Raw genomic sequence first — 26,607 nt, 5'->3', positions numbered from 1 at the left:
CCCTTAATATACATATTACAAAAGAATACAAAAAACCAAAGTTACCCAATTTTAGTGTATTTGTTTTTTTTTTAACATACCATTTAATTCTACTTTGTTCGAAAAGCAAGAAATAATTTCAAATTAACAAAAGAAAACACTAAATCTATTTTTTTATGAAACTGAGGTGATCATCATTTATTGTGTTTTATATTTTTTTTATATTGATAACACGTGTCGTATGCATATTAGTCAAAATTATTATTTATAAACGAATTTCATGAAAATCATTTTTACAACATTTTGAGTGTGTCCAAATACTTGTGCACAAATCTGGATTATCTTCCATATTCTTCTTCACCTTTGATGAGATGTCAAAAAATAATATGAAAATCATTTTTATCTGTGACGCAGAATTCGCAGTAAACGGGATGACAATATATAACTGCATTCTAACTATTGTAGATTACAAGTAAACTGAAAACTACAAGTCATGAGAATAGTGATAGATAATAAATATATCCTTTGTGTGATATTTTATAATATAGTTAGCTGTTATTTATTTTTATTTATGTTCATTATTTACATATAATGTTTAGATTCGATATTATTATATACATAAGCAGCGATTTATCTAATTTGTATTTGGCAGGATTGTCACTTGACGCCAATTTTATTTAATAAGTTCTTAAAACAGTGAGGTTATTTTAAAAAAGAATTTATTTATTTAAGGAACTATTTTTTTCCAGACGATATGTTAGAAGTTTCCTTTAAGTACACAATTTCTTTTTCCTTTTATCAGCAATAAATGTTTGTTACATTTTATCAGTTTTGTCTATTTAAGCGTCTTGTTTAAAACTTCAATTTGCATGTTTTGAAATTGAGTAGAGTCGACAGTTTAAAAAAAATGTTTTGAATTTGCCGCCGTAGTATCAATGTGATACAGCCAAATTCATACCTACTAATATTTAGTCATTCCTCCATTTCATTGGTTGATTTCTTTACATTAGGCTGCCAGCACACGAAAGTTTTTGCGGACGTTTTCCGTTGGTAATTTCCTCTTTCAAAATTTCGAATTAATATCAAATAAAAAAAACTTACATTCCAAATATTTTTATTTAAAATTAGAGTTTTTTGTACTTATGAAAAACGACAATTTTTGTGTAGTTTTTGGAAGAAAACCCAACCGAAAACGTTGACGAAAAACTCGCGTATGCTGTATGCCTCATACGCATGCGCAATCGTCAATATGGCTCAACTGTCAAATGTCAAATGTCAAAGTGTCAAATCAAGCTGTACGGTCTGTGTAATTGGTAGTCTGTGTTCCAGTCACATATCGTATTAATTATTTATTTAAAAGTAACTTTTTCTCTTCTTTCGTTATTCGTAATGACGACAAACAACAAGGTAGAAATCAGATTTTTTAAAAATGTCTTTTATATTGAGTTGTTTAAATCTACCGGTGTTCTTATAACCTATTAACTTTTACTTTTGTAGATTTTCCCTGATCTGAAAAATGATAGGCTGCTGCGAGCTGCTAGAGGCGAAGAGGTAGATAAAATCCCAGTCTGGGTCATGCGGCAAGCTGGAAGGTATTTGCCAGAGTTTCAAGCCGTGAGAGCTAAACATGACTTCTTCGAAGTGTGTAGGACCCCAGAGTTGGCGTGCGAAGTCACATTGCAGCCGTTAAGACGATTCGAACACTTGGATGCATCCATTATATTCAGTGATATTCTGGTTATTCCACAAGCCCTCGGAATGATTGTAGAAATGCACCCTGGAAAAGTGAGTCATTTTATTTAACTTCACAGTTATTTCATTTTTGAATAATTACGATTTTTAAATGTACAACATCAAAACTATAAACAGCATTTCCCTATTTGTAAATAAAATCATATTCATCATATTATAACTTTTAACACATTGTTGTCGGGTGGTTTTTTCATCAACCCTGATCCCAATTATACTCAAGACACTCTGCCGTCCGACCTTCAGTATACTAATCATAAGCAACCACAAAACCATTTCCAATCTGCACAATGTTTTTTAGCGCCTGTTGCGCTTTACCAAAAGTAAGCAAATAGAACACTTTTAAACATTGTATTTGCTTCCCGCTCTCTATCAGCAGTATGTAAAAGATGCTTTTAAGCGTTTCCCACCAACAATGTGTTAATAAATAAAATTAAATCTGGTGTTTTGTCAGTAATGTATAATTTTACTTAATCTATAAATTATTATTAATCTAATTGAAGATTGTATAAATATTTTTTTTAAATTGTTTCATGTTGTACCTATCCATTTAAATGAATATAACAACTTATTATTTAGCCTTTTTTGTATGGAAGAAAGTTATTATGTTCAATTATATGATGTACAATTTCATTTATCTCAGAAGTTTTGACATATCCAACATTGTGTTTGACCTATTATGTAACTACTGATATGATATTTTAATGAATAATTTATAAATTTAATGTGTATTTGACTTGAAGGGTCCAGTGTTTCCGGATCCATTAAATACACCGGACGATCTGAAGAAACTTACCATTGAAGGTGCTGTTTCAAGACTTACATATGTTGGAGATGCAATAACTCTCACTAGACATAAGATTGAAGGAAAGGTTCCTCTGATTGGATTCACCGGAGCACCGGTAATAATAATTATTATGAAAAACTTAGTTATTTGTACTAGAGGGGAATAATTAAAATTGTCTGCATAACTGTAATAGATTATCAAGATTATAGAAAAATATTTAATTAATATTGTCACCTTGTGAGTAATGAAAAAATAATAAAACCATATGTAAAAGATGCTTTAAAAGATTAAATAATCTTGTAAAAGATTGATAATATTTTTTACCATTCGGAATTCAATACCTGTGAAATTACAGGCTGTCGTTTATGAAACTGCATAAATATTGGGTGACACAAAAAATGGGAACTTTTTAACAATCTAATACAAACAGAAGCAATACAAAAAAAAACATTTTATTCATAGTTATTGAAGCCTCAAAATTTGCAATTTAAGAAACATAAAGGAATTTATTAATTTAATTTTAATTACGTCCTTTAGATGCCATCCTCCTGTACTGCATTCCTGAAATACTCTGTTGAGATTTCTCATTGGCCGCTGCAACATCTCAGCTGGGAGATTTTAAATTTCATACTGTATTCTCTGTTTTAACTCATTCAAATATCTTAGTCGAGTCGTGAACGCTATCACATCTTGAAATCACTCGATTACCGAACAATTCTTGCACAAATTCGATTGATTGCCGTCCAGTGTGTGATGTGGCTTTTCCTTCAGCTGTTGCACTATCTGCGGTCGTTGGTTTCTTCTTTAGATCCAGTCTTTTCAAAGCTATGAATCCAATTTTATTTATCGCATGTTTTGATGTGACCATGACGACATATGTTGTAAAACGTCGGAACTGTCTCTGCACAGATTCCAAACTATCACTGCTTTTATAAAAAAAAATTATGGGCAACGTAAGCTGTTGCCCGTTCCATGTTGCATGGTTACTAAAATAGCAAGATGTTTACTTGCCTTAGGTCACTGTCCCGAATGGCTACCACTACAATTTTCAAAAATTCCCTTTATTCTGTGTCACCCTATATAAACGTATGATATTTTTCTTTGTTTTGAATTTAAATCACATTATTAAAGATAAACAATTAATGAAATAACGAAAAAATTAATAAAAATAGTGTTTAAGGAACAAAAGGACAGAGAAGATAATTTCGTAAATAATTCAAGACAATGCCTAGACCAGTTGGAAATAAATATTTATTGGATTCATTTTGCAACTGGCGGAAATTAAATCCGTGATGCCAGTTTCATAGTCAATTGGCTACTGAACTACGCCATGACACCTATCAAATTATGTTTTTAAATATCAATTTTTGAAGCAAACTTTTTGAAAATCTTATTTTGATTGTTAATATTATTGTCATTAAAAATATGCAATAATTTTTACTCTAAATCAGATACTTTTTTAATTTAATTAAAAGTAAAATAAATGTTTTTAGTTTTGTTATTGAATGATGATATTATATAATAGATTAGAAAATTCAATTATTTTTGTTTGCACAATTAAACATTTAGATGATTAAGGTCAAAACAATCAAGGTTTTAGTATAGTTAATATTGTTTATATTAAATTGTAATCTTTATTATGTAATTTCTCTCTTAAGTTAAAACATAATTTAAATTGTAAATATTAAATATTATATCTTCCAATCTGAAAAGAAACAGATGTAATTACAAATATGGTGGAGATTATTATAACCGACAGCTTTTTAATTATTCTTATCGACATTTTATAATATTACATTTTATTCAGTATATTTTGTTTACTTTTGCGATTCAATTTGCAATATTACACTTTTCCATACCAAATTATGCAATAACCTTTGTTGAGAAACATATTGCAAGATAAGTGTACATATTTTAATTATGGCTCTATCTCTGTAAGTGATTTACAAAACATTGAAAAAGATATATACCCAATTTTGTTTCTACATGATCTGATTATATATATATATATATATATATATATATATATATATATATATATATATATATATATATATATATATATATATATATATAATTTTTTTTTTGACATCTCATCAAAGATGAAGAAGAATATGGAAGTCTGGGCATTTACGGGACTGACCACCTGAAATGACTCCTGTAATTGGAGATAATCCTGATTTTGTGAACAAGTATTTGGACACATTCAAAATGTTGCATCTGATTTTATGTTGTTTTTATATAACACAGTCCAAGAAATTAATAAAATCTTTTTTTTACAAATATTGTGTTGCTTTGACACAGTTCCAAAACTTAAAAACTAACTTTTATATCAAAAAAGTATTTGCTTTTATCATGCTTTAATAACATAGTAAAATGTGTCAGCACCCTAACTTGTTTATGTTTTTTTAAATGTTCAAGTACTATCTGCCCACTGATTGCAAACGGCTATATATGGTATCAAACGTTTTGATCAATATCACTAGTCCGTCTTTGGTCGGTTGGAAGATATTGCTTTTTAGCAATAAGCCCGCCAATGTACTTTTTATTTTCTGTACATGAAGTTTAAACATGAAGTTTAACTTGCGTAAAAATTACAGAAATAACATCACTCATGAAAATGTATGAAATTGAAATAATAAAACATGTTAACATATTCCAGTGGACTTTGATGGGATACATGATTGAAGGAGGTGGCAGTAAAACCATGGAAAAATCGAAGCAATGGCTTGAAAATCATCTTACTGAATCTCATACGCTACTGAAAATTCTCACAACTGTGATCATTGAATATTTACTGATGCAGGTAATATTATCTGATATTATTTCATTAAATAAAATTAATATACACTCCTTTCTGCATTCGATGTTACTGTATTTCAATTATTTTCTATGTAACTCATTGTTCTAATAATATTTTTATTTTATTGAAAAAAGCACGACAAGAATGTCATTATTTTCTGTGTTATAACAATACAATTTCATTTTTTTTAATAACTTTTTATATTATATTTCAGGCAGAAGCAGGAGCTCAACTTCTGCAAGTCTTCGAATCTAGCGCAGAACATTTATCACAGGAACAATTTTCTTCTATGGCTGCACCATATTTAAAACAAATATCTGCTGGTGTTAAAGAGGGTCTGAAAAATAAGGGACTTACTGCTTTGCCAATGGTTTGTACTTTATACCTGCATTCTTAAACACTAAATAAAAATTGTACATTTAATCTAATACAATTTCATGAACATTGACTTAATTTAAGTAACAATAAACTAAATAATTCATTATTAAGTAATATATATTTCTATTTTAACTGATATATATTTTTTTTAATTTCATTATTTATTTATTTGCATGGCAAAGTTTTGAAAATACTGGTTTGAAAAATATTTATAAATAGACTTTTTTATAACAATAAAATATGGTTTTAATAAATGTTTTAGATATTTCATTAATAAAAGTATATTTCAGACACTTTTTGCTAAGGGTGCTGGGCATTCTTTGAAATTGCAATCCGAGTTTGGATATGAAGTCATTGGAATCGACTGGACTGTTGATCCCGAAAAAGCAAGATCAGAAGTTGGAGCACATATAACACTTCAAGGGAATTTGGATCCACAAGATTTGTACAAACCTCAAGTACGTTTAACTTCCCTTGCGTCAGATTCAAAGCTTGTCAATTTGCAAATATTATGTATTTATGTTTTGTTTTTGTGTTACTAGGATGAGATACGAGAGTTAACCACTTCAATGGTGCAGAAATTTGGAAAACTCCGCTATATAGCTAATTTAGGACATGGAATCACTCCCGCTACTCCTATTGAGAGCATGCACACTTTTACTCAAAGTGTTCACGAAGCACTTTGATTTTGAATTAAATTGATACCTTTTGTTAATTTATCATTTGTTACAATGGTGTTTTTTTATTTGAATAATTGTTGGATTTTTTTCATATTTCAATATATTTTCTAATAAAATTTTAAACCTAGGATGAATTTTATTATTACTCTCTTACAAAATATTTTTTATTCGTATGCGACATTATCGGATAAGTGCGTGAAAAAGGTGAACAACTCTCCCCACTTATATTGTATTTTTAAATCGATCAATGCTATTTTATCGATCAACTTAGTTTTAACGGCCAGCGCTATAAAGGTATTTCACTAACGATCGCTAGATGTCAGTATTGCATGCGAATGTTATGACTGTTATCAGCTGTTTACATTTTGTCACTGGCGATTGCTCGTCCGTTTATAATCGCCCGCCGAGGTTTCTCCCAGTATAGTTTTCGAAATACATCGGTTCAGTGCGGAGTGATTGTGTTTTCGTTAAAAATAAGAGAATATTATGAATCTATCATTCGCAGGCTGTGGTTTCCTAGGAATTTATCATGTTGGGGTGGCTGTATGCTTCAGAAAATATGCCCCACATTTATTGTTGGAAAAGATATCGGGAGCTTCGGCTGGAGCTATATCAGCATGCTGCTTGCTTTGTGATCTTCCTTTAGGTAATATTTTATTATATAGTATAACTATCAATAACGTCACGTCACAAAATTCGCTTTGTTTTGTAACCTTCCTAGAGCGTAAACAAGCGTCATGTCATGCCTTATCAATGACGTAAACTATATTACTTAGTTTTATGATTATCCTATTTGTATTTTGTTTACTAAGTTATTTAATCTTTTTTTCATCTTGTGATTGTCAAGGAAAATATCTTAATTTTGGTGATCAAGCCTTTCTCCCCTTTCTCCGCACGACGCCAATGTCAACTTTTACTTTTACTTTTTAATTAATTCAACTTTCTATACATGGTTCAAAAGCAGCCAGTGTGCTTTTTTATTTTTTTCCTTAGTGAAAAAATGTTACAATGAGCTTAATTTTTTTTTGCAGACATACTTTTTTACATAAAAAATTATTGCAATGCATCATGATTTGCCATTATAATAACATTATAGGTCCTGCAATATTTAAATTAAGTTAAGCTGTATTTGCATATATTTTTTAATTAATTCAATTTATCCTCGATATTAATTCTGACATGTTAAAAATTCAAGTAAATTACAGTAACATTTTTATTGCTAAATCATTGGTTTTATATTCAAATTGATTTACACACTTTTGGTGAAGGAGTAAAGACTTTTTTTTAGTGATTCCTAAAATTTTAAGAACATTTTTTAAACAGCATCTTTCCTGTGTACTTTTCTTATGATATTAAATTTTAATTAGATTTTTTAACCAATTGTATATAACATATAGTTTTCTTTTCCTCTTTGACATAGAGCTATTTATTTTCAAAATCAGTTTACATATTTTTAAAAGCTTTTTCGCCAGTATTTATCTATCAATTGTTTTATATTTTATTATTCTATTTTTTCTATGTAGTATAGCATACTGATTAAATATTCTAATTCTCTCCTGAAACAGGTATATTCTAGTCGGTATCATGTGTTGTATATTGCATGACTTAATGCCGTATTAAGTAGTATTGATTGCAATATAATCGAACTGCTGAAATGTAAACTGCATTGCTTATATTACTACATCTATTTTTTAACACCAAAATCCTGTTATTTACCCCTATCTGTACTTCATGGTACAAAAGGCACTGCATTGTATTGACATTGTGTTATTATTGATCATTGTATGGAGACAAGTCCTGCGCTTCAGGAAGCAGTCCAGGGTGATATAAAAAAGTATCGGAGTTATTCATTTTGACCATATTACATATATATATATATATATATATATATATATATATATATATATATATATATATATATATATATATATATATATATCCACCTCCGTAGTGTAATGATCAGCACGCTCTGCTGCCGTAATGGACGTCCCGGGCTCGATCCCCGTGGAGAGTTAAATAAATATAATAATAAGTGATTTTTTCACTCTAATATTTATTCAAATTACCGTATTACCGTACCTGTAGCGGAGGGCTGATCACCTTTTTTCATGTGTTAACGATCAAGATTCAGTTGATTCAGTGCCCTATGCGCCACCGGGTACTGATGAGGGTTTGAAAAAGAAGATATATATAAATATAATTGTAAATGCTACGATGTTACAAAGGTGATTGATGAGCATTTGTTGGACATTTTAATATTAAAATATGTACCAATACAGATTATGCGTAATCTGAAGGAATTATATTATCACTATAAAGTAAGATAAGAAAACAATGAATATTATTATTTTTTTCTCGTCATATATCTTACTAAAGCTATTGATACGGATATCAGCGACCTTTACACAAACACGATAAATAAATATTTCACTCACTTTTTTATTACATCACAATTCATACATTGGTTTTAATGAACTAGATAATGATCATTTTATCATACTGTAAGTATTGCCGAAATAAATATTCACCCAATTTATTTATTTGATTTGTATGACATCAATACGTTCTGATAAATATTTATATAATGCTGATTCAAAGTAACAGCAATTCTTCAGATACATGAAAGTTAATCAAACAAACTCTAAAGCAATATGTACTTGAAACAAACAGAAAAATGAAACACAACTAAAAGTTTTATAAAATGTCCGGAAAACAAGTGAAATACATTCCATTTTAGCAAAAAAAATTATGTATTTCAGAAATAAGTAGTGTCCGCCAGTGGCGTGCCTAGGGTTTACCAGTAAGGCAAACCCACTATTGTTCACATTCGTGAATACATGATGTACCTATAATTTCTTCACCTCATATCATTCCCAGTATATAGAAGGCACCCAGAAAGTATTATAAATATAAACAATGTATTGTAATCATTGTAAAAATATGCATACATGTAACTTTTGTAAGGTATAGCCATCACCTTTAAACAAAGAAAATGTTCACTATAATAAAATATCTTCCTCAGATATCAACCATTACCAATAAGTACCATCACCATATAATGGCATGCATGGTGTTTAATAAACATATAAGCGCACGATAATTTAAAAACAGTCACACATTAATTATGTATTTTTAATCATTTGGTCTAGATTTAGTCATTTTTATTTGGCGTTTTCGGGCTTTTGGGCTTCTAGGGAAGTACCGCCACTGGTGTCCGCCATCTTATACTTCTCACCTGAAGTGCCTGAAATATAAGATAGCGGAAACTACTATGACTACGATTTTGGTGTTAAAAAATAGATGCAGTAATATAACTACTTTATGTAATACATTATTATTTTGCTAAAATGGAATGTATTTCATTTGTTTTCGGAATATTTTCTAAAACTTCCAGTTATGTTTCATTTGTATTTCACAACGAAGTACGTATTGCTTTAGAGTTTGTTTGATCATCTTTCATATACATGGGTGAGGAAAGAACGGTAAAACAAATTTATAAGGCAAATGTAATTGGAAAAAGGAACAGAGGAAGATCAATAAAAACTTGGCACGATCAGGTATGCCAAAGTGGTCAGGTTAGGAGTCGTAATAATCGGCGGGTATGTATGAGGAGATGCATGAATGTGGAAGAGGCGAATAATGTTTGCAAAGACAGAGTGGTGTGGCGTTCTATTTTCTCTGCCTCCCCCTGCGGGAAGCGGTGTGATGGTTAGTTAGTTATCTTTCATATACAAGTACCTAAAGTTTAATACTAATTACCTTGCCATCATGTAATTTACAATCTAAATTACATGGCATCATGTGCTCTATGTCTGGTGCAGATGAGGGACAAAGAAGAATGTGAATTCTAAAATGATATATGTATCAAAAATTATATTTTAAATACCCACTGAAATTCAAACTTTACTATTTTCATTGTTGTTTGAAATTCCCTATTATGTATTATAGATATCAACTCTAATAACACCTAATAGTATAATCCTCTATGATAGCTCAAATTTCGTCCTTCCAAGAATTGTTAGCAGTAGTCATAAAATTTCTACAGGATTAAATTTCCCAAGTAACAAATGACACTTTTCATTAAGGAATTAGGTATATCCAAAAATTCTTAGAATTCATTTTAAGCTTTTGATCTAATGGTCCTACTTGTATAAGAGAAAACATTTTAATGAATATACTCCATTTAATGGAAAAAAAGGTTAATATTTTAAGGACATGGTTATTGCTTACAAATAAAATGTTTTTATCAAGAATTATAACAAAATGGACAGCCCTAACACATGTAATTACTACAATCTTGTCTAAAGTTGATGCCTGAGTTGACAATGATTTTCTTTTTAGAGAGTAAAAAAAAGTGTTATAAGGTGTGACTAAGAATATATATATATATATATATATATATATATATATATATATATATATATATATATATATATATATATATATATATATATATATATATAATTTTATTATTATTATTTTTTTAATGGCTTTTCTCAGCTAATTATATCATAGTGATGTTATTGTGATCAGTCCTGCGCTTCATATACTGGTCCAGACGCATAAGTAACAAATGAATATTAGAAATAAGTATAAGTATATATGAAAACTCGCTAGTTAAACTGAATATCCATAACGTATACTTCTATATTAATAACATGTAATAACCATTAAAATAATAAAACTGTACCTAGACTATAATTTATTTACATAAATATGCAATATCGTCTTACGAAATTATTGTTATTCATAAGAATAGATGTTCGAATGGTGAAATAAGGAAGGAATGCAAAGCTGAGATAACATTATCGATAAAATTCAGAAAGGTGTGTTGAGATGGTTTGGACATGTGGAACGAATGAGTGAGAGGAGAAGTGGAAAACCGAAAAAATGATTCTACTTATGCACTTCCTCGGTTACATAATTTCATCAAAATTGAAAGGTCATTTTCTTTTCATTTAAAATGGGCTTTTTGGAATCTTTTATTTATTTATCAGTGACCATAACAGGGTCGTGTTATGTTTTTAAATTTTTCATTAAACCGAGAACTATGTGATGTGTTGATTACTTGAAGTCGGCTGCGTACTGAAGCAATTAATAGATATTTTGTAAAAAATAATAACTTTTAGGATACTTTTATTTATTTATCAGTAACCATAACAAAGTTGTATTATGTTTTTCACTTTTTCACTAAACCATGAACTATGTGATGTATCGATTACTTTAGGTCAGCTGCTCATTGTATTAATTAAAACATATTTTACAAAAAATAATAACTTGATACTAATATATGTACATAATATATGGTGATTTTACTTAATTTTTACAAAGCAATTTTTTGAGAATTACTTCCAATAAGTTGTGTTGATTCAAATATTGAACTATAAATAGATTATTCCCAGCATTAAATAAAAATTAATTGTTTTTTTCTCCTCTTTTTATATGTTACATATTATTGATCTCACTCGACTAACTTTTTGTTGTATATGTAAATGGTTACATAGTTGAGTGGTATTTACCATTTCTGTAAAAAGTGTAAAATAAAAAAATAAAAACATAAATATAGGATATTACAAGCTCATATTTACATTTGCTCAATATGAATATGTCTACTTACTAAAGAAACAGCTTATATGTAGGTCATATTTACTAGGTTAGTTAGCAACAATTATTTTGTAATATTTTACGTTAGCTTGACATGTGCCTTTTATTATATTTTAAATTATCTTGACATTTCACTCCCTTTCAAGTTCATGCTTTAAAAATCCTTGCGGCTTTAATAAGACACCATCGTTAGCCTATTTACAAATAAAAAAATCATTTAACACATTTCGAACGGGTGTTTTTTACGCCTGCGGACCACTGGTGACGGGATTTGATAATTGTGTACATATAGTTTCTAAACTAAATATATAGTTTCTAAACTCAGGTCTACCTGAACAAAGAGAGTGGTACATAATATTCATATAAAAACATTAAATAATTGCTTCTTTTCTTACTTTGAAATGAGCTGGCGGGAAGGTAAAAATACTATTCCCGTCCTTAAGTATCAATCGACAAAACGGCTATAAATACTTCCTTATTCAAAATTTGTAACAATATATACTAAATGTTTTAAATAATATGTTTTTGCAGGGGAGATAACCAGTGATATGCTGCGTGTTGTGAGTGAGGCTCGATCGGGATCCTTGGGACCTTTCAGCCCTTCTTTCAATGTGCAGAATGTCCTTCTCGAAGGTCTGGCCAAGTTCCTGCCCGACGATGCCCACATTAGAGTCAGCGGCAAGCTGCATATATCCCTCACCAGAGTATACGACGGAAAGAATGTCATCGTCTCTCACTTCAACAGCAAGCAAGATCTTCAGCAGGTATAATGAACTTTAAATCAAAAGTATTTAGCCAGTTCCCTGACTAGCCCGAGCGTGGCTCGGGCAAGGTGTTTTTATTACATTGACGAGCCCGACCACTCGTGTGAATCATATTCCGACCCGTCAATCCTGCTTTGCCAGAGTCAAATATTCACCCATTTGTTTTTATGGAATAACCCGAACAGGTGATTGGACAGTCTTGTTTCGACTTGTCGGTCACGTTTCATGCACTGGCAAATTTTCTCGCTTAAATTCACCAGTTAAGTGGCTAAGCAGATGCAACTTTACTAGCTAAAATACATTATTGCTTTTGAAATTGCTATGGAATGTGTAATTGTCCCGTGTATATCTCAGCAGTTTCTATATTAAAGATATGTCTTACTTTAAAAAATTAAATAATTACAAAAATTTGTTCTTATGTCATACACTTGTTATTATGTAACATTCGAGATTAGAAAACATTTACAAACCTTCCTAGATTCTAGTCTTAATTGGCCAAATCAAACCTTGACATTACATCACTTAATTCAAATTATCACATCTTAACTCTCTGAAAGTGATTAAAAAATAAATGCAAACAACTGTTGTTGCTTAAGCCAATTATGGCATCAAATATAACCTCAATATATAGCATCAAAAATATTACTTGTTTGTTTAGTAATTGTTACTTTTATTTTCCAATATTAAAAGGTTGTATTTTTCAGGCATTGTTAGCTTCCTGCTTTATTCCCGTATTCTCGGGGCTATTGCCTCCGAGGTTTCATGGCATTCGTTACATGGATGGTGGTTTTAGTGACAACCTGCCTATACTGGATGAGAACACCATCACTGTCAGCCCTTTCTGCGGGGAAAGTGACATATGCCCAAGGGATCTGAGCTCTCAACTGTTTCACGTAAGACTTGTCTTACTATATAATATCTTATCATTGTTTTATTTATTTTGACAAAAAAAAATCTTAACATGTTTTTTCACGCATCACAAGTTGAAGGACACCATCCTACATGTGCGTCATACTATGATATTGACGTACATATATATTATATAATAAGTATTCTTCTATACTATTTATTACCTTTTTAAATGTTTTCAATGACAACTGATTGACATTGGGAGTCATTGGGAGTTAATTGTTTATATGCTTGACAAGCATATAAAATGGAATATTTTCATAAATAGTTTATCAAGATTACTTTATTAGATTTTGTTTATGTAATGTATCAAATTAAACGTAATATTTAATATTTAATTCATTTTCCACTTTTATATTTGTATTTAAAGCGTTCCACTTTTTAGAACTAATTACTTCAATATCTGGGTCGCCAGCACCTTGAAATTTAAGATAATAATGCACATTAGTTATTCTTTGAAAATTCATGCAATTAATGATGATTAATTAAACTGTACAGTTTTGTAATTTTATAGCTCATTAACAAATTATAGTGCAATTTAGTACATACTTATCTGTTGACATTATATTAACACATTTCGGACGGGCATTTTTACGGGATTTGATAATTGTGTACATATAGTTTAGACCTTAACAAAGATTGGTGCATAATATTTATATAAAAACATTAAAAAAATTACTTATTTTCTGATTTTGAAATGAGGCCGGCGCACATGGTGAAAATACCCTTCCCGTCCTTAAACATCAATCGACCGAATGTGTTGAAATACCTTTCCCGTCCTAAGTATGTTAAAATATGTAAAATAGTAAACTCTCAATAATCCAGTCATATAACCACGATAGTACCCTACACCTTTTTTTTATATCTTAATGTTTTTAATAGTTATTATAACATAAATGTGGAATTGTTTCATTGGCTTAATTTTTATTAATGTAACTTTTTTTGTTAATGTAATGTAATGTTTATTATTGTTACTGTAACTTGTTTATTATATACATTTTTAAATGTAAAGCTGTACAATTCCCGAACAAATTAAAAATAAAATAACTAATTTTTTTCCTTTGTTTGAGGAAATTTTCTATCTTCTTTTGATATACAAGTAATCATTTAAATACATTTTTAGGTGAACGTAGCCAATACCAGTATCGAGCTCTCTAGACAGAATATAAACAGGTTTACTCGAATTTTGTTTCCCCCCAATCCGGAAGTATTAAGCAACATGTGTAAGCAGGGATTCGATGATGCGCTCCGATTCTTGCATAGAAACAATCTTATCTCTTGCACTCGCTGCCTCGCAGTTCAGTCCACTTTCCAAATACAAGAATCCCTCGATGACTCAGTGGACTATGATCCTGAATGCCTAGAGTGCAAACATCACAGACAGGTAAAGCGATTATATATTATTTAAATCTTTTATTCTGATCACTCTCTCATATAATGTCAAATCCTTATCAGATTAATCATCATCATTATACATATTATTATATAGTTTGGGAAGTTAAATTATGCTTATGAAACCATAACTGAATAACTATCAAATGACCATTTTCATAGTGTTTTTCTGGGTCAGTGTGCCGTGTGTCATCAGAACTTCTTACCGACCTTGAAAACTACAGTGTTGTGTCCTTAATGATGTCCTGATAACATATGGGACAGTAACCAAGTAAAATGCTATCCATATTTGAATGACCGTTAAAAACTAAGACAATATACTTTCAGATCATAGTTAAAAATACACAGGGAATGATTTATATATTTTTTGAAAGTTCTTTGATTATTTTATTTGAAATGATGTATTAATAAATATACACATTTTTACATCTCAATAAAGATGAAGAATAATATAGATGTCTGGGTATTTACAGGGCTTATGACCTGTCATAAGATGGTTAAGTGATCACTTTATACATGTGTAACATACACCATTCTACCCATGATTGACAACCACACAATTTTTGGGAATCATACATATCGCTCACTCCTTTCAACAACGTCATATATCAAAAATTGACAATTTTCAATTACGCATGTTTTCGGAATGCCTAAAAAATGTATCATATCCCAGCAAAAGCGGCATATTTTTAACTTAATATTTACCCGTTACAGGGCAGAAAGTGTTGTTTTTGCATTTTGAATAAAAAGGTATTGTTTAATCATTTTTTTTAACTATCCTAAATATTTTCATTTTAATGGAGAAAAAACATTCAGGTTTTACCTAAAAAGATCTGCTGCACAGTAAAAAGTTCAATAAGTGGCTCGATATTTATTTTTAATTCATTTCATTATATTTTTAAACTAAAAACGATCTCCTGAAAAATCAAGTTTTTTGATATATGACATTGTTGAAAGGAGTGAGATTAATATATCATTAAGAGTTATTTTTACAATTAAATCTAAAAATAACTCCTCAGTGGAGAAACCCAACTTTGTAAACAAGGATTTGGACACACGCGAAATGTCATAAATAAAAATATATTTATGTTTTTTTCATTGTAAAAATGCTTACAATATTTAATGTTTTTTCAGTTTCAATAATTATTTTCTATACTCGAAACAGTTTCGTGTGGATACACAAAGAAAAATATGTATAGTAAATTTTAGTCAGCTGATGTCAGATAATTATGTATGTACAACAAATGCATTTTCCACCGAGTAAAGTCCCACTATGTCTCAAGTTTATTCCCGTTAATCAAACACATGTTAAATTAATCATGCTCGAAGATATCGCAATGATTATATAAAAATATTTGTATTTTATCATTATATTTTTTATCAAAGTGAAAATTATCAGTCACTGGGGTATTTGTTTATTTTATTTCAAGTTGCGCGTCATAAATATACTATTTATCATCTAATCTATTATAATACACTCAACTCGAATATCAATTTCAAGATGTTTTTTGTTTGATCTTTGTAGGTGACTCGGTGCCATAAAAGTGGATTTGATTATTTCGCAATCTACACAATGCTTTATCTTTCTAACGTTATATGTGTATTTCAAATTAATTGCCTCAATTTTCCGTATTATTTGAATAGATATTATTGTGTTCCTTCTACACAATATAATATTATAAACCCTGAGAAATGTAAAGATTTGCTATGGTTCAAGAGCATTTTTAAATTTTATCTCGCTTTCAATTAGATTGTATGTTTATTTATTGATACGTATGCCTCTTTTCCAAACAATCCATGTTTACAATTGCATTTAGAATTTTATCAGTATAAATATTGACTTCATCATATTGTAGGTTCATTCATTTCAACACTATTGCCTATCAGGTTATTCATTTCTAATCTTATTTCACAATTTCTGAAATGTTTCAATTGTTATTGTGTACATTATACTGCCATACAGAAAAATTTAAACGTAGTAAGAGCATAAACTAGGTATTTGGGAGAGAAAAACAAAGAGCGCTATAAGCAAGTGATAGAAGTTGACATTTATTTTAAGGTAGAATACAGAAATCTAAAAAAAGTAATGTATTTATAGCATTACTTTATACCTTTGCAATGTCCTTTGTGCTCCTCTCTCACATTTGTAAAGAATTTTTTACTGTGTAATATACAATTTATTTCATTATATTTTCATGTCACCTAATTTTGTAAGAGGTTTGTTGATTCAAATATGTAACATAGGTGCATTTTTTTATTCATTGAAGCTTATGAACACACTTGATTTCTAGGTGAAGTGCAAATTTTCTCAAGCTTTTATTAATTCTATTGTTTTTTTTTACAATTCAAACTTGTCTTTTTATTTATTGTTTTGGCATTTACTTTGTGGTAAGACATGTTGAAATTATTAAAGAAAACACTTGTTTTTTTAACACTTGAGATTATTTTATGACAACTAGTTTCGGAAGCTAAGCTTCCATCTTAAGGTCTAAATGTAAGTCTAAATATAAGTTTACATTTAGACCTGAAGATGGAAGCTTAGCTTCCGAAACTAGTCGTCATAAAATAAACTCAAGTGGAAAAAAAACAAGTTTTTTCTTTAGTAATTGGAACTTATCTTGTCGTAACTATTGATATGGAAACCCTTTACTGTGATTTCTTTTACAGTCAACAGTTCTGTCAAGATTCCAGATCAACTTATTTTATTTTGCAGGAAGCATTGGTCGCTAACTTGCCAGATACAGTAATTACCGTGTTCCAAAATGCCATAGACTCTGCTAATCAAGGTTTGATGAACTGGGTTTTCAAACATCGAAGCATGAAGCTCCTGTCTCTCCTCACCCTGCCGTGTACGCTGCCTGTGGACATAGTGTACGCGACATTCACCAAGTGAGTACCTCTGAGCACCCTGATTTAGGTCGTTGAACCAATTTACATACAATCGTTGTTCCAGCACGAGCACAATGAATTGCCCCAAATACCTGACTCACTCGTTTAAACTTATCATTTGTAAATGTTTGATCAAATATAAACAAATATTTTGTGTTTCACAAAAGTAATGAAGTTACACATCACTATTTGACTTGTATTTGGAATGAATGATAAATATTATACATAATGTAGCAAATATATTTACTTCTTGGAAACAAGTGATTGATTGAAATTTTATTCCCGTTATATAATTTTATATTTATTCTTCTTTCATTTATTTTCATTTGAAAGTATTGTAGAATATAAAAACAACAAAAAAATTACCTTTATTATTTCTGCAATCTTAATACTTTTTATTATTTCACAAAATGAAAATAAAGAAACTTTTTGATTAAATGAAAATGAGAATTTTAATCTTATTTTAGTCAGGTGAAATTAAAACAGTCTATTAAACCAAAGTAAATATATATTTTTTAATAGTGGAAGTATTCATTTTTATGTATTTTTTGTAGTTTATTAAATTCTCAAAACACTCGGTATTGTATTCGCAATGTTAAAATATTTTTAATTTTCCATATTTTCTTAAATAAGTAGTAATAAAGATTCAGAACACTTCTGTAAAAAAAAAGAATAATCTAATAGTCAGCCTGTAAATAAAAAAAATTAAAAATATTATAAAAGTACTTACTAAATTTATTTCTGTACAAACAGCCCATTGGTTTTTATTTTAGAAATTTGCTATACAATATATTTGTTTTACCTACATCACAATGTGTATGGCTGTTTCGTGCTGTGCCACTGTATAATTGCGAATGCACTTCCCAGTGGTAGAGATTATAGCATAAAAAGCAGTAAAAGAGTGCAAAATAGAGGTCCCCTTTTCTCTAAAGCAATCTTGAATTGACTTACATGACTTATTTGCATCATGTGTTACAAACCTACATACATACATATCTATTTAATGAGACAAAGCAAGTAATTTTTTTTTAATGTGTGAGTTTTTTACTGCTTGGTAAATTTCTAAAACTTACCATGTATAAGTGACTTTTTTTTTTAAAATCCTTTTAATTTTCACTGAAATTTGTCATTAAAATATGAGTATGGTTGGCATATTTTTTGTTCATTTTCTTGCATTGATTTTCAGTGAGTGTTTTACAATGCTCAACTTATAATAGGTTTTCTTAACGAGAGTATTATATGTTTAGTTGTATCGGTGGTTCTATTGAGACTCATACTCTTCAATACAGGGTCATATCCAATGTTGTGATCACACGACGCGGATGTGGAAAGCACCCGAGCATTAAAAAGAGGTAAAATATCTTACAGCGCAAATGTTGCCGTTGCTTTAGGCTTTATCAATAAGCTTGTTTGGTGATCAAGGTAAATCTGTTATTGGACATTATATTTGTTGTGTCTAAAATTTTAACGTTGGTATATTTACATATTTCAGATACTGCTATTTGTTCATAGAGTGCATTAAAAGCATAAAAATAATGTCCTTACAGTAATGTCCTTACTACTAATTATGAGCTACAGTAGAATCTTGAATTTCTGAGCTTATTTAATGCGGTTTTTATTTAATTGCTCATGGTGATAATTTAATCCATATAAATCCATTTTTTATTTGAACAGTGGGAAAAATTTCCACACTTTTTATTAAGGATCAACTCCTCCTCAAGCTTTAATATTGCTATCTGTCATCGCAGGCGGCATCCGATCTAGAATCTTTATATTCGCCGCCTCTCTTCACACATTATTGCCCCACTTTCTTTACGTCTCCCTAGAGGCATCCAACACAACCCCATAATCAGACAGATATTTAGTTCACCATATAAGGCTTGCAGTTAGTTCCCATCTGACTTCAACAAAATATTTGTGCGTATAATTTTTATAACTGCACAGTCACACGGTACTCAACTTATAAAGAATGTGTGTTAGTTTTTATATTCGCCATTTTGGCCTTACATCTAGAAGTAGTCATGTAGCTCAGTAATTATTATTTCGGAGATTGCTATACATATTTGCTTCTAACACCCTTATTTCATTATAAGTGTAAATCTTGTTCAATGACATCCTGTGTGTATGTATAACGTCTAGGAAATTCATTTTAAATTTTTTAAATAATAAAATATTCACTTCATTTGTGTTATTTGAGTCTCAAACTCTCTTGTATACCAAAACCTATTATAAGTTTCTCTGTTTTCATCATTTTTTTCTTTGTCCATTAAATGTTTGTATTACGTATATTCAAATCAATGTCTGTATGTTTTATTGGTTGTTTATTTTACAGTATTGTCTCCCGTTAGATTTTATGCAATATTTTTGAGCTAGTCATAAATCTTATGTGTTATACCTCTACATAATTATTGCTTAAAAATATCTCTCTTTATCTAACACTTTTCGTTTGTTACTTGGTGTTTAGTAATGTATGAATAATAATAATTATGAATAATATCATATGTGCACGTGTAGGTTCAAATTTTTGTTCAATATTTCATATGCAAGATAACCACATCATTATTTGAAGTGTTTATCTTTGTTCTATTGTGGACATTAGCATAAGAAATACATTATAAATTTATTAAATGTGAAATATGTACTCAATTTTGATTGAATAATTTTGAAGAATTGATAATATTCAATTTTCCGAGTAATCTTTTAGAGTTTCATATCATTCAGTATCCTAGTTTACAAATTTTAAATATTTAATTTATTACAATTTAAATTTATTTTTCAATATTACAATTATGTAATATTGAAAGATAAATTTAAACCATAAGTCAAAAAACTTATTTCTATAAATTATTACAACTTTAATGTATAATCATTCTTTATAAATTATAAGTTAAAATTTTATAAGTATTTAAAAGAAATTAGCTTGACTGAATTGAAATTGACTTAATATTTTTTTTAAACGCATAATTAATGTATATCCTTTGACTATTTTCTAATGTTTTTTTTTAAATTTTTTTGTTCTGTAGGATATTAGCTTATAAACCAACTATGAACTTATCATTCTGGGCAGTGTGCAGAGTATTGGTACGCCAAGCCCAGGAAATGGTTTACAAAACAGACATGTCCAATCTTCACGGATATCACAAAAATGGAGAACCACATCATGTTACCAAGTAAGTAATTGAAGAAAAACAATGTGAAACCCCCCTATTTTGAGATATTACTACCTAATCCATATACGCTTGAATAACCAAATTACTAAAAAACAATAAAATATAACAAAAAACAATCCTTTTTTTTTTTAAATATTTTAAAGTATGTATTGAATTTTTAATAATTGTTTGTCCAAGCGTTAGCTTTTTAACCATATATAAAACTGTACACTTTATTTAACTTCATAATAATTCTTCTCCAAGGCTTAAGAATGTGTTTCCTTAGATATATGTAAAGATATTTAGCAATTTTATTACAAAGTTAATTTGTAAGTCATAAAAAAGAAAATCATAAAGTTAGTGCCTCAAATATTGTGTATATATAAAACCAAATGTTTTGTCCATTTTTTGCTTTTTTCTATTCCAGTCAAACGCTTCTATTAATTTTTCTCTCTGATTTTAAGGTCACATTCGATGGTTTCAAGACTCGGTGAACTGGAGAAGAGTACTTCGAATTTCGTAATTGATGAAAATTTGCCGCTAGATGACGACACTTTTGAACAAATTCTTCATGTGACATCGCAACATGATGCACTTATGGCATTTTATTATACTGACTGCAACAATAAGGTGCGTACTTCTTTTTTTCTTTTGAAATAAAACAGTAATCAATATTTTTTAATGATTTTTATGCTGTTATTTATGCATATTATTTTTCCATGTTGCCGCAATATATCAAGAATAATTAATTGCGCTCAATTTTATTGATACTGTTGGTGATCATCTTTATGACACATGTCAAATTAAATTGTATTTAAAATATGATTTAATCTAATTTAGGGTCAAATTCCAAATAATTTGCACTAACATTGAGACATTGGTTTGACTTTCTGCATTTCTCGCTCACACTTTTGATTACAATATATTTTTAATACTCTAATAAGCTGATAGATAAATTTTATCTTAATTATTTGCAAAAAGTCCGTCTACCTTTTATTAAATATTTTATAATTAGCAGACTTCGATTATTAAACGTTAATTTATTTTAATCTACAGGTCAAAATAACAGAAATATACGATGTCACGGATGCTGAAGCAGAAACACTACAGTCTCCAACAGAAAGGGAAGTCAACAAACAGTTAGAGTTTGACAATGATTGGCCAGAAAATGAAATCAACTTCTTCGACAATGGTAAGGAACATTCTAAATTTTTATGATAATTAATCATTCGGGGCGTTGGTAGACATAATAAATATGTATATATTTTGATAAATGTAAATAAAAAAAATTCTTTTTACTATTCCAGAATTAGAAGGAATGTCAGAGATGTCACTGGAAGACTGCATTAATGAAAGAAATATATTCTCCGATCCGGAAAGTGAATGGGGTCGTCCCAAATCTCCGGGATATGTTCACCAATTAGACGAAGATTCCGACCGACCGGAGTCCGATCAGCCATTATCCAAATTCGTGTCTTGTCCCGACCCAAATATGTACCGCCTCTCTCAGTGACTCCCGTCACCTTATTTATTCGATTGTTACTGTTTATCTTAAATGTTCTGTGACTAACACTAACAATTAACAACACTGTTTGTCATCCCGATATTTTATTCCTTGTGAATTCCCATTCATCTCACATTTGAAAATGAAGAAAGAGGTGGGAACTGATTACCGATCCTGTCATTTTCTGTAAAAATGCAGACATTTAATCTGAATTTAAACAAGATTGTGATATGTTGCCTGTAAGATGCTAGAATATTAAGTGTATATTATTTAAGTCGTGTCGAATTACCTCATTGATTATGGCTATTTGAATAATCATTAGTTAAGTAAGTGATGATGGTGCATCACATAATTTCTATTGTCAGCCTCGAGAGAAATGATAGGGATAAGACATTATCCTCCAGAAAGAGGAGACATAATTAATCAATCTTTTCAATATTGAGTGCAGATAAACAAAAAAAGTTAATTATTTATATGTATACACCACCTCATAACTATTTTTCCTATATTTCTTTTAACTTCTGCACTCTTTCAATGTGAACAATTTAGGTTTATTCTTTATCTTTATATATATTTTATTGGCAGAGTTTTCGTAGAGTGGACCTATACCTAAATATCTTAGAAACAATTTGCACTTTATGTAAAATGGATTAAGATTTTATTTAGAATATGTTAATATTTATTATTCCTATCTAGATAGAATTATCATTATTGTTATAATTGTTATTTCCAATATCACATTGTTGAGTATTCCTAGTTATTTTTTTAATTAAAAAATTAAAATGTCCTAACGAAAGTGTATGAACGCTTAATGAAAGTACATTGAACGCTTACACTTTCTTAATAATTCAAAATGGTTTATTATTAATAACATGTACAAGTTTTAGATTTAGATATATGACATGTTTCTTTTTCAAATGAAATAATTTATAATCGTCCACAATTAAAAATTTACCAAAGTGCATGGAAGAAATTATTATACATTAAACAAACTAGTCTCTAATTTCTGTCGGTTAACCTATTTTCATATAAATTTTATTCCAAATAAACGATTGATGTAAGTATTTTGGAACATATCTTTTTAGAAAATAATAACAAATGTGTTAAAAGCATGCATGCATTAATTCTGAGTATAATTAGTTTCTAGGAAAGTAACAATTATAGATCTTCAAATATTCAGTGCCCATATAAAAGTTTTCTGTTTGGAACAAAAACTTACTATTATTGAGAATTATAAGTCATTCAATGGCTCCCTTTACCCATTATCCATACCATGAAAACATGAAGTATATAACATTTTTAGATTTATTTATCACATTGTTCCAAACTAAGAAATGCGATTTCGCGACCGGCATTGGTGTGATGATAAAATACTTACACATATCACTGATGATAAAGGAACAACTTGTAAGCCATTTATTTAAAAATATATAAACGAGGCGACAAACTGCATTATATGTATCTATATTTTTGTATTATCTTTGGTATTTTGATGAATATTTTTGATGCAAAAATCATGATTTTTTTCTCATTTACATTAATTTAGTAAATGGCTTAAAGGTTGTTGCTTTATCGTAAAATATTACAATTATATTTAAATACAAATGTTCTCTACTTATATACTAGATTAGTTCCTGAAAAAAAAACATGTAAATTATAATCGTAGTAATGAAACTTTGTGTATGTTTTTTTTGACAGATTATTGAATAAGCTTCATTTGAACCAGGTTACATAAAAATGATGTAAACCATGATAAACTAAAATAATAAAAGGTGTATTTGTATTAAATTCCATGTCGAAGAGTATTCTTAGAAGCACAGCAGACTCTTGATTTACCGGAATTGGATCAACTGAGAAACGGATTATCCGGGTTGTTTTGGATTATGATGTTGTTGAAAAGCAGATTCCAAAATTATTTTTAAAAAATATTACATGTTTTTTTATAAACATGTGAACTTCTAAGCATTATAAGAATATTATTAACTTCTATTTTTATGTCCATTGGGAAGAATTAAGCTGTTCAAAATTTTTATTCTTACTTTAGGTTTTAGTTATTTTATTTCATACATAATAGAGCGAAATAATTGTAATTTTTGTTCATTTTTCAATATAGTTGAACTTGCCAGGAAAAAAATTAACTGAGAGACTTACTTACAATCCATCTCGGTCAATTGAGTCTGCTGTGCTATGGATGTACCTTATATCTATAAGTTCAAAATAAATTACATATATTATTAGGCTTTAGTTTTTTTTCTTCCATTAGTAGGACACAAAATATTTTACTCAAGAGTAACTTGCAATTTAAATAATAAATAAATGTAAATAAAATACTGTTAAATGTTTATAAAGGCTTTGGCCTTAGTTATTGGTATACAATAAAGAAGTTATTTATTTTTTGATCACTGACTCATCAAGACTTCAATGTGATATTTTAGCTCCCCTTACGTAGTATAATGTAGATATATTTTTAGATATATAGATGTATTTTTTACAAATAAATATATTTGCCCATAAATATGGAATATGTGCCATATTGTAGGTACTATATATATATATATATATATATATATATATATATATATATATATATATATATATATATATATATATATATATATATATATATATATATATATATATATATATATATATATATATATATATATATATATATATATATATATATATATATATATATATATACATATATACTATAACATCCACTGCTCGTATTTATATACTGACTTGCAATTGCGCTAATTCATACTTGTCCCTTAAAAAAAATTTACTTAGTATGAAAGACACGCATGTAACATGTAAATTTCCATATTTTACTCAATCATGCAAAAACTTCCCCAAATATACATACAGACTGCGATATTGTTAAAAAAAGAAATAATAATGTTGCCAACATTAAAGCAATATAAACAGACAAAACATCTCAGACTGTTTAATAACCATAATAATTACAATGTTTTATGAAAGTTGCATTTCAAATTATATCTAATGAGTACATAAACAAAGTAGACATTAAATTATTTATTTAATTCCATCAACAATAAAAAAATATCTGGGCGGTATTATTTAAATTATTAATTTTATTATTAAGATGCATATGTATTTCATACTATGAAATCCTATTGGTTGGACTATATATACATATTATTTTTTATAAAAGAAATGTTTTTGTATTATAACATAACTGGTGTACTAAACTCATTCAATGTGCACAAATATAATAATATTGGATAAACATTGTATTCAAATGTGTACCCTTAACTGAAATATATATTTTTATAAAACTAATTAACTCGTTTTTCTTGTAAAATTTACCTAAAAATGTATCAAATTTAATGGATCTCTTCCAAACAGTATTTAAGATTAAAGATATTTTATGTATCTTAAAATAAAATTTGCAAATATAAGTCATTGGCATTCAAGTGCCATAAGTTCTTTCGAAGCTTCTACAAATTGTTTCACATTGATGTATTCGTGGTCTTGTTTATTTATTTCATATTATAATGCCCATTCAAATAAAATGGTTTACAGCAGTCTCTAAAATTTGATGCATATTTGTGATGTGCGGCCTTTAACCCGATGGTTGCCAGAGACGAGATATCTCGGCAAATGGCGGAGTGCCCGTATGGCCAGAGACGAGATATCTCGTCAGTACTTTTGATGACGTATTACTCCGCAGTTTTAACTCATATTGACAATCTGTCAAAAACGGAACATACATTGCCATCAGTTGAAGTTGTCACAAAATATTTTATAAAGTTTTTAAATACTTTTAAGTGATTTATCGGTATCACTTTCAGCTGACAGTTGACAGATGTCATTAGGGCTACCACTCAAACCACTTGAAATATTGATTATTTTAATCGATTGTTTTGAACGCCAGGGGTTTTTATTTTGCTCAATTTTTTTTGGTTTTTCTTATTATTTTAAAATATTCCATTGATAAATAATAGTTGTGTGTTAATATTAAATTTAATAAAAACTTGCGTGTGCGACTTAGTG

General features: G+C 29.0%; 2 protein-coding genes across 3 annotated transcripts; both read left to right on the top strand.

The window, feature by feature from the left end:
- Positions 1-1,261: 1,261 nt before the first annotated feature.
- Urod (uroporphyrinogen decarboxylase) lies at positions 1,262-6,504 on the top strand. Its single transcript, XM_088258028.1, has 7 exons — positions 1,262-1,386; positions 1,477-1,764; positions 2,472-2,630; positions 5,178-5,321; positions 5,533-5,688; positions 5,987-6,154; positions 6,239-6,504. The coding sequence occupies exons 1-7, from the start codon at positions 1,369-1,371 to the stop codon at positions 6,380-6,382; spliced, it is 1,077 nt and encodes a 358-aa protein (XP_088114154.1). The 5' UTR covers positions 1,262-1,368; the 3' UTR covers positions 6,383-6,504.
- Positions 6,505-6,697: 193 nt separating this feature from the next.
- Positions 6,698-23,801, top strand: LOC148310628 (1-acylglycerol-3-phosphate O-acyltransferase Pnpla3-like). Of its 2 annotated transcripts, XM_088258116.1 has the most exons (10): positions 6,737-7,022; positions 12,512-12,744; positions 13,449-13,637; positions 14,777-15,037; positions 17,759-17,934; positions 19,182-19,286; positions 20,958-21,104; positions 21,548-21,713; positions 22,140-22,275; positions 22,391-22,738. In XM_088258116.1, exons 1-10 carry the CDS (start codon positions 6,863-6,865, stop codon positions 22,594-22,596), a joined length of 1,779 nt encoding a protein of 592 aa, XP_088114242.1. In that variant the 5' UTR covers positions 6,737-6,862; the 3' UTR covers positions 22,597-22,738. The 2 variants fall into 2 exon arrangements, with proteins under 2 accessions (XP_088114243.1, XP_088114242.1); XM_088258117.1 differs by lacking the exon at positions 19,182-19,286 and having other exon boundaries at positions 6,698-7,022; positions 22,391-23,801.
- The last annotated feature ends 2,806 nt before the right edge of the window (positions 23,802-26,607 follow it).

The sequence above is a fragment of the Brachycentrus maculatus genome, unplaced genomic scaffold (assembly GCF_059751285.1).
Source record: "Brachycentrus maculatus isolate JH-2025_06_01 unplaced genomic scaffold, ASM5975128v1 h1tg000090l, whole genome shotgun sequence".
NCBI lineage: Eukaryota > Metazoa > Arthropoda > Insecta > Trichoptera > Brachycentridae > Brachycentrus > Brachycentrus maculatus.
Note: the sequence above shows the minus strand (reverse complement) of the source record. Positions and strands in the feature narration are given on the sequence as shown.

Coding starts and splice junctions, on each gene's coding strand:
- Urod (XM_088258028.1), top strand. Junction 1,765..2,471: donor TAGAAATGCACCCTGGAAAA/GTGAGTCATTTT, acceptor TTTGACTTGAAG/GGTCCAGTGTTTCCGGATCC. Junction 6,155..6,238: donor AAGATTTGTACAAACCTCAA/GTACGTTTAACT, acceptor TTGTGTTACTAG/GATGAGATACGAGAGTTAAC.
- LOC148310628 (XM_088258116.1), top strand. CDS start 6,863: ATGAATCTATCATTCGCAGGCTGTGGTTTCCTAGGAATTTATCATGTT. Junction 19,287..20,957: donor CACCCGAGCATTAAAAAGAG/GTAAAATATCTT, acceptor TTTGTTCTGTAG/GATATTAGCTTATAAACCAA. Junction 22,276..22,390: donor AATCAACTTCTTCGACAATG/GTAAGGAACATT, acceptor TTACTATTCCAG/AATTAGAAGGAATGTCAGAG.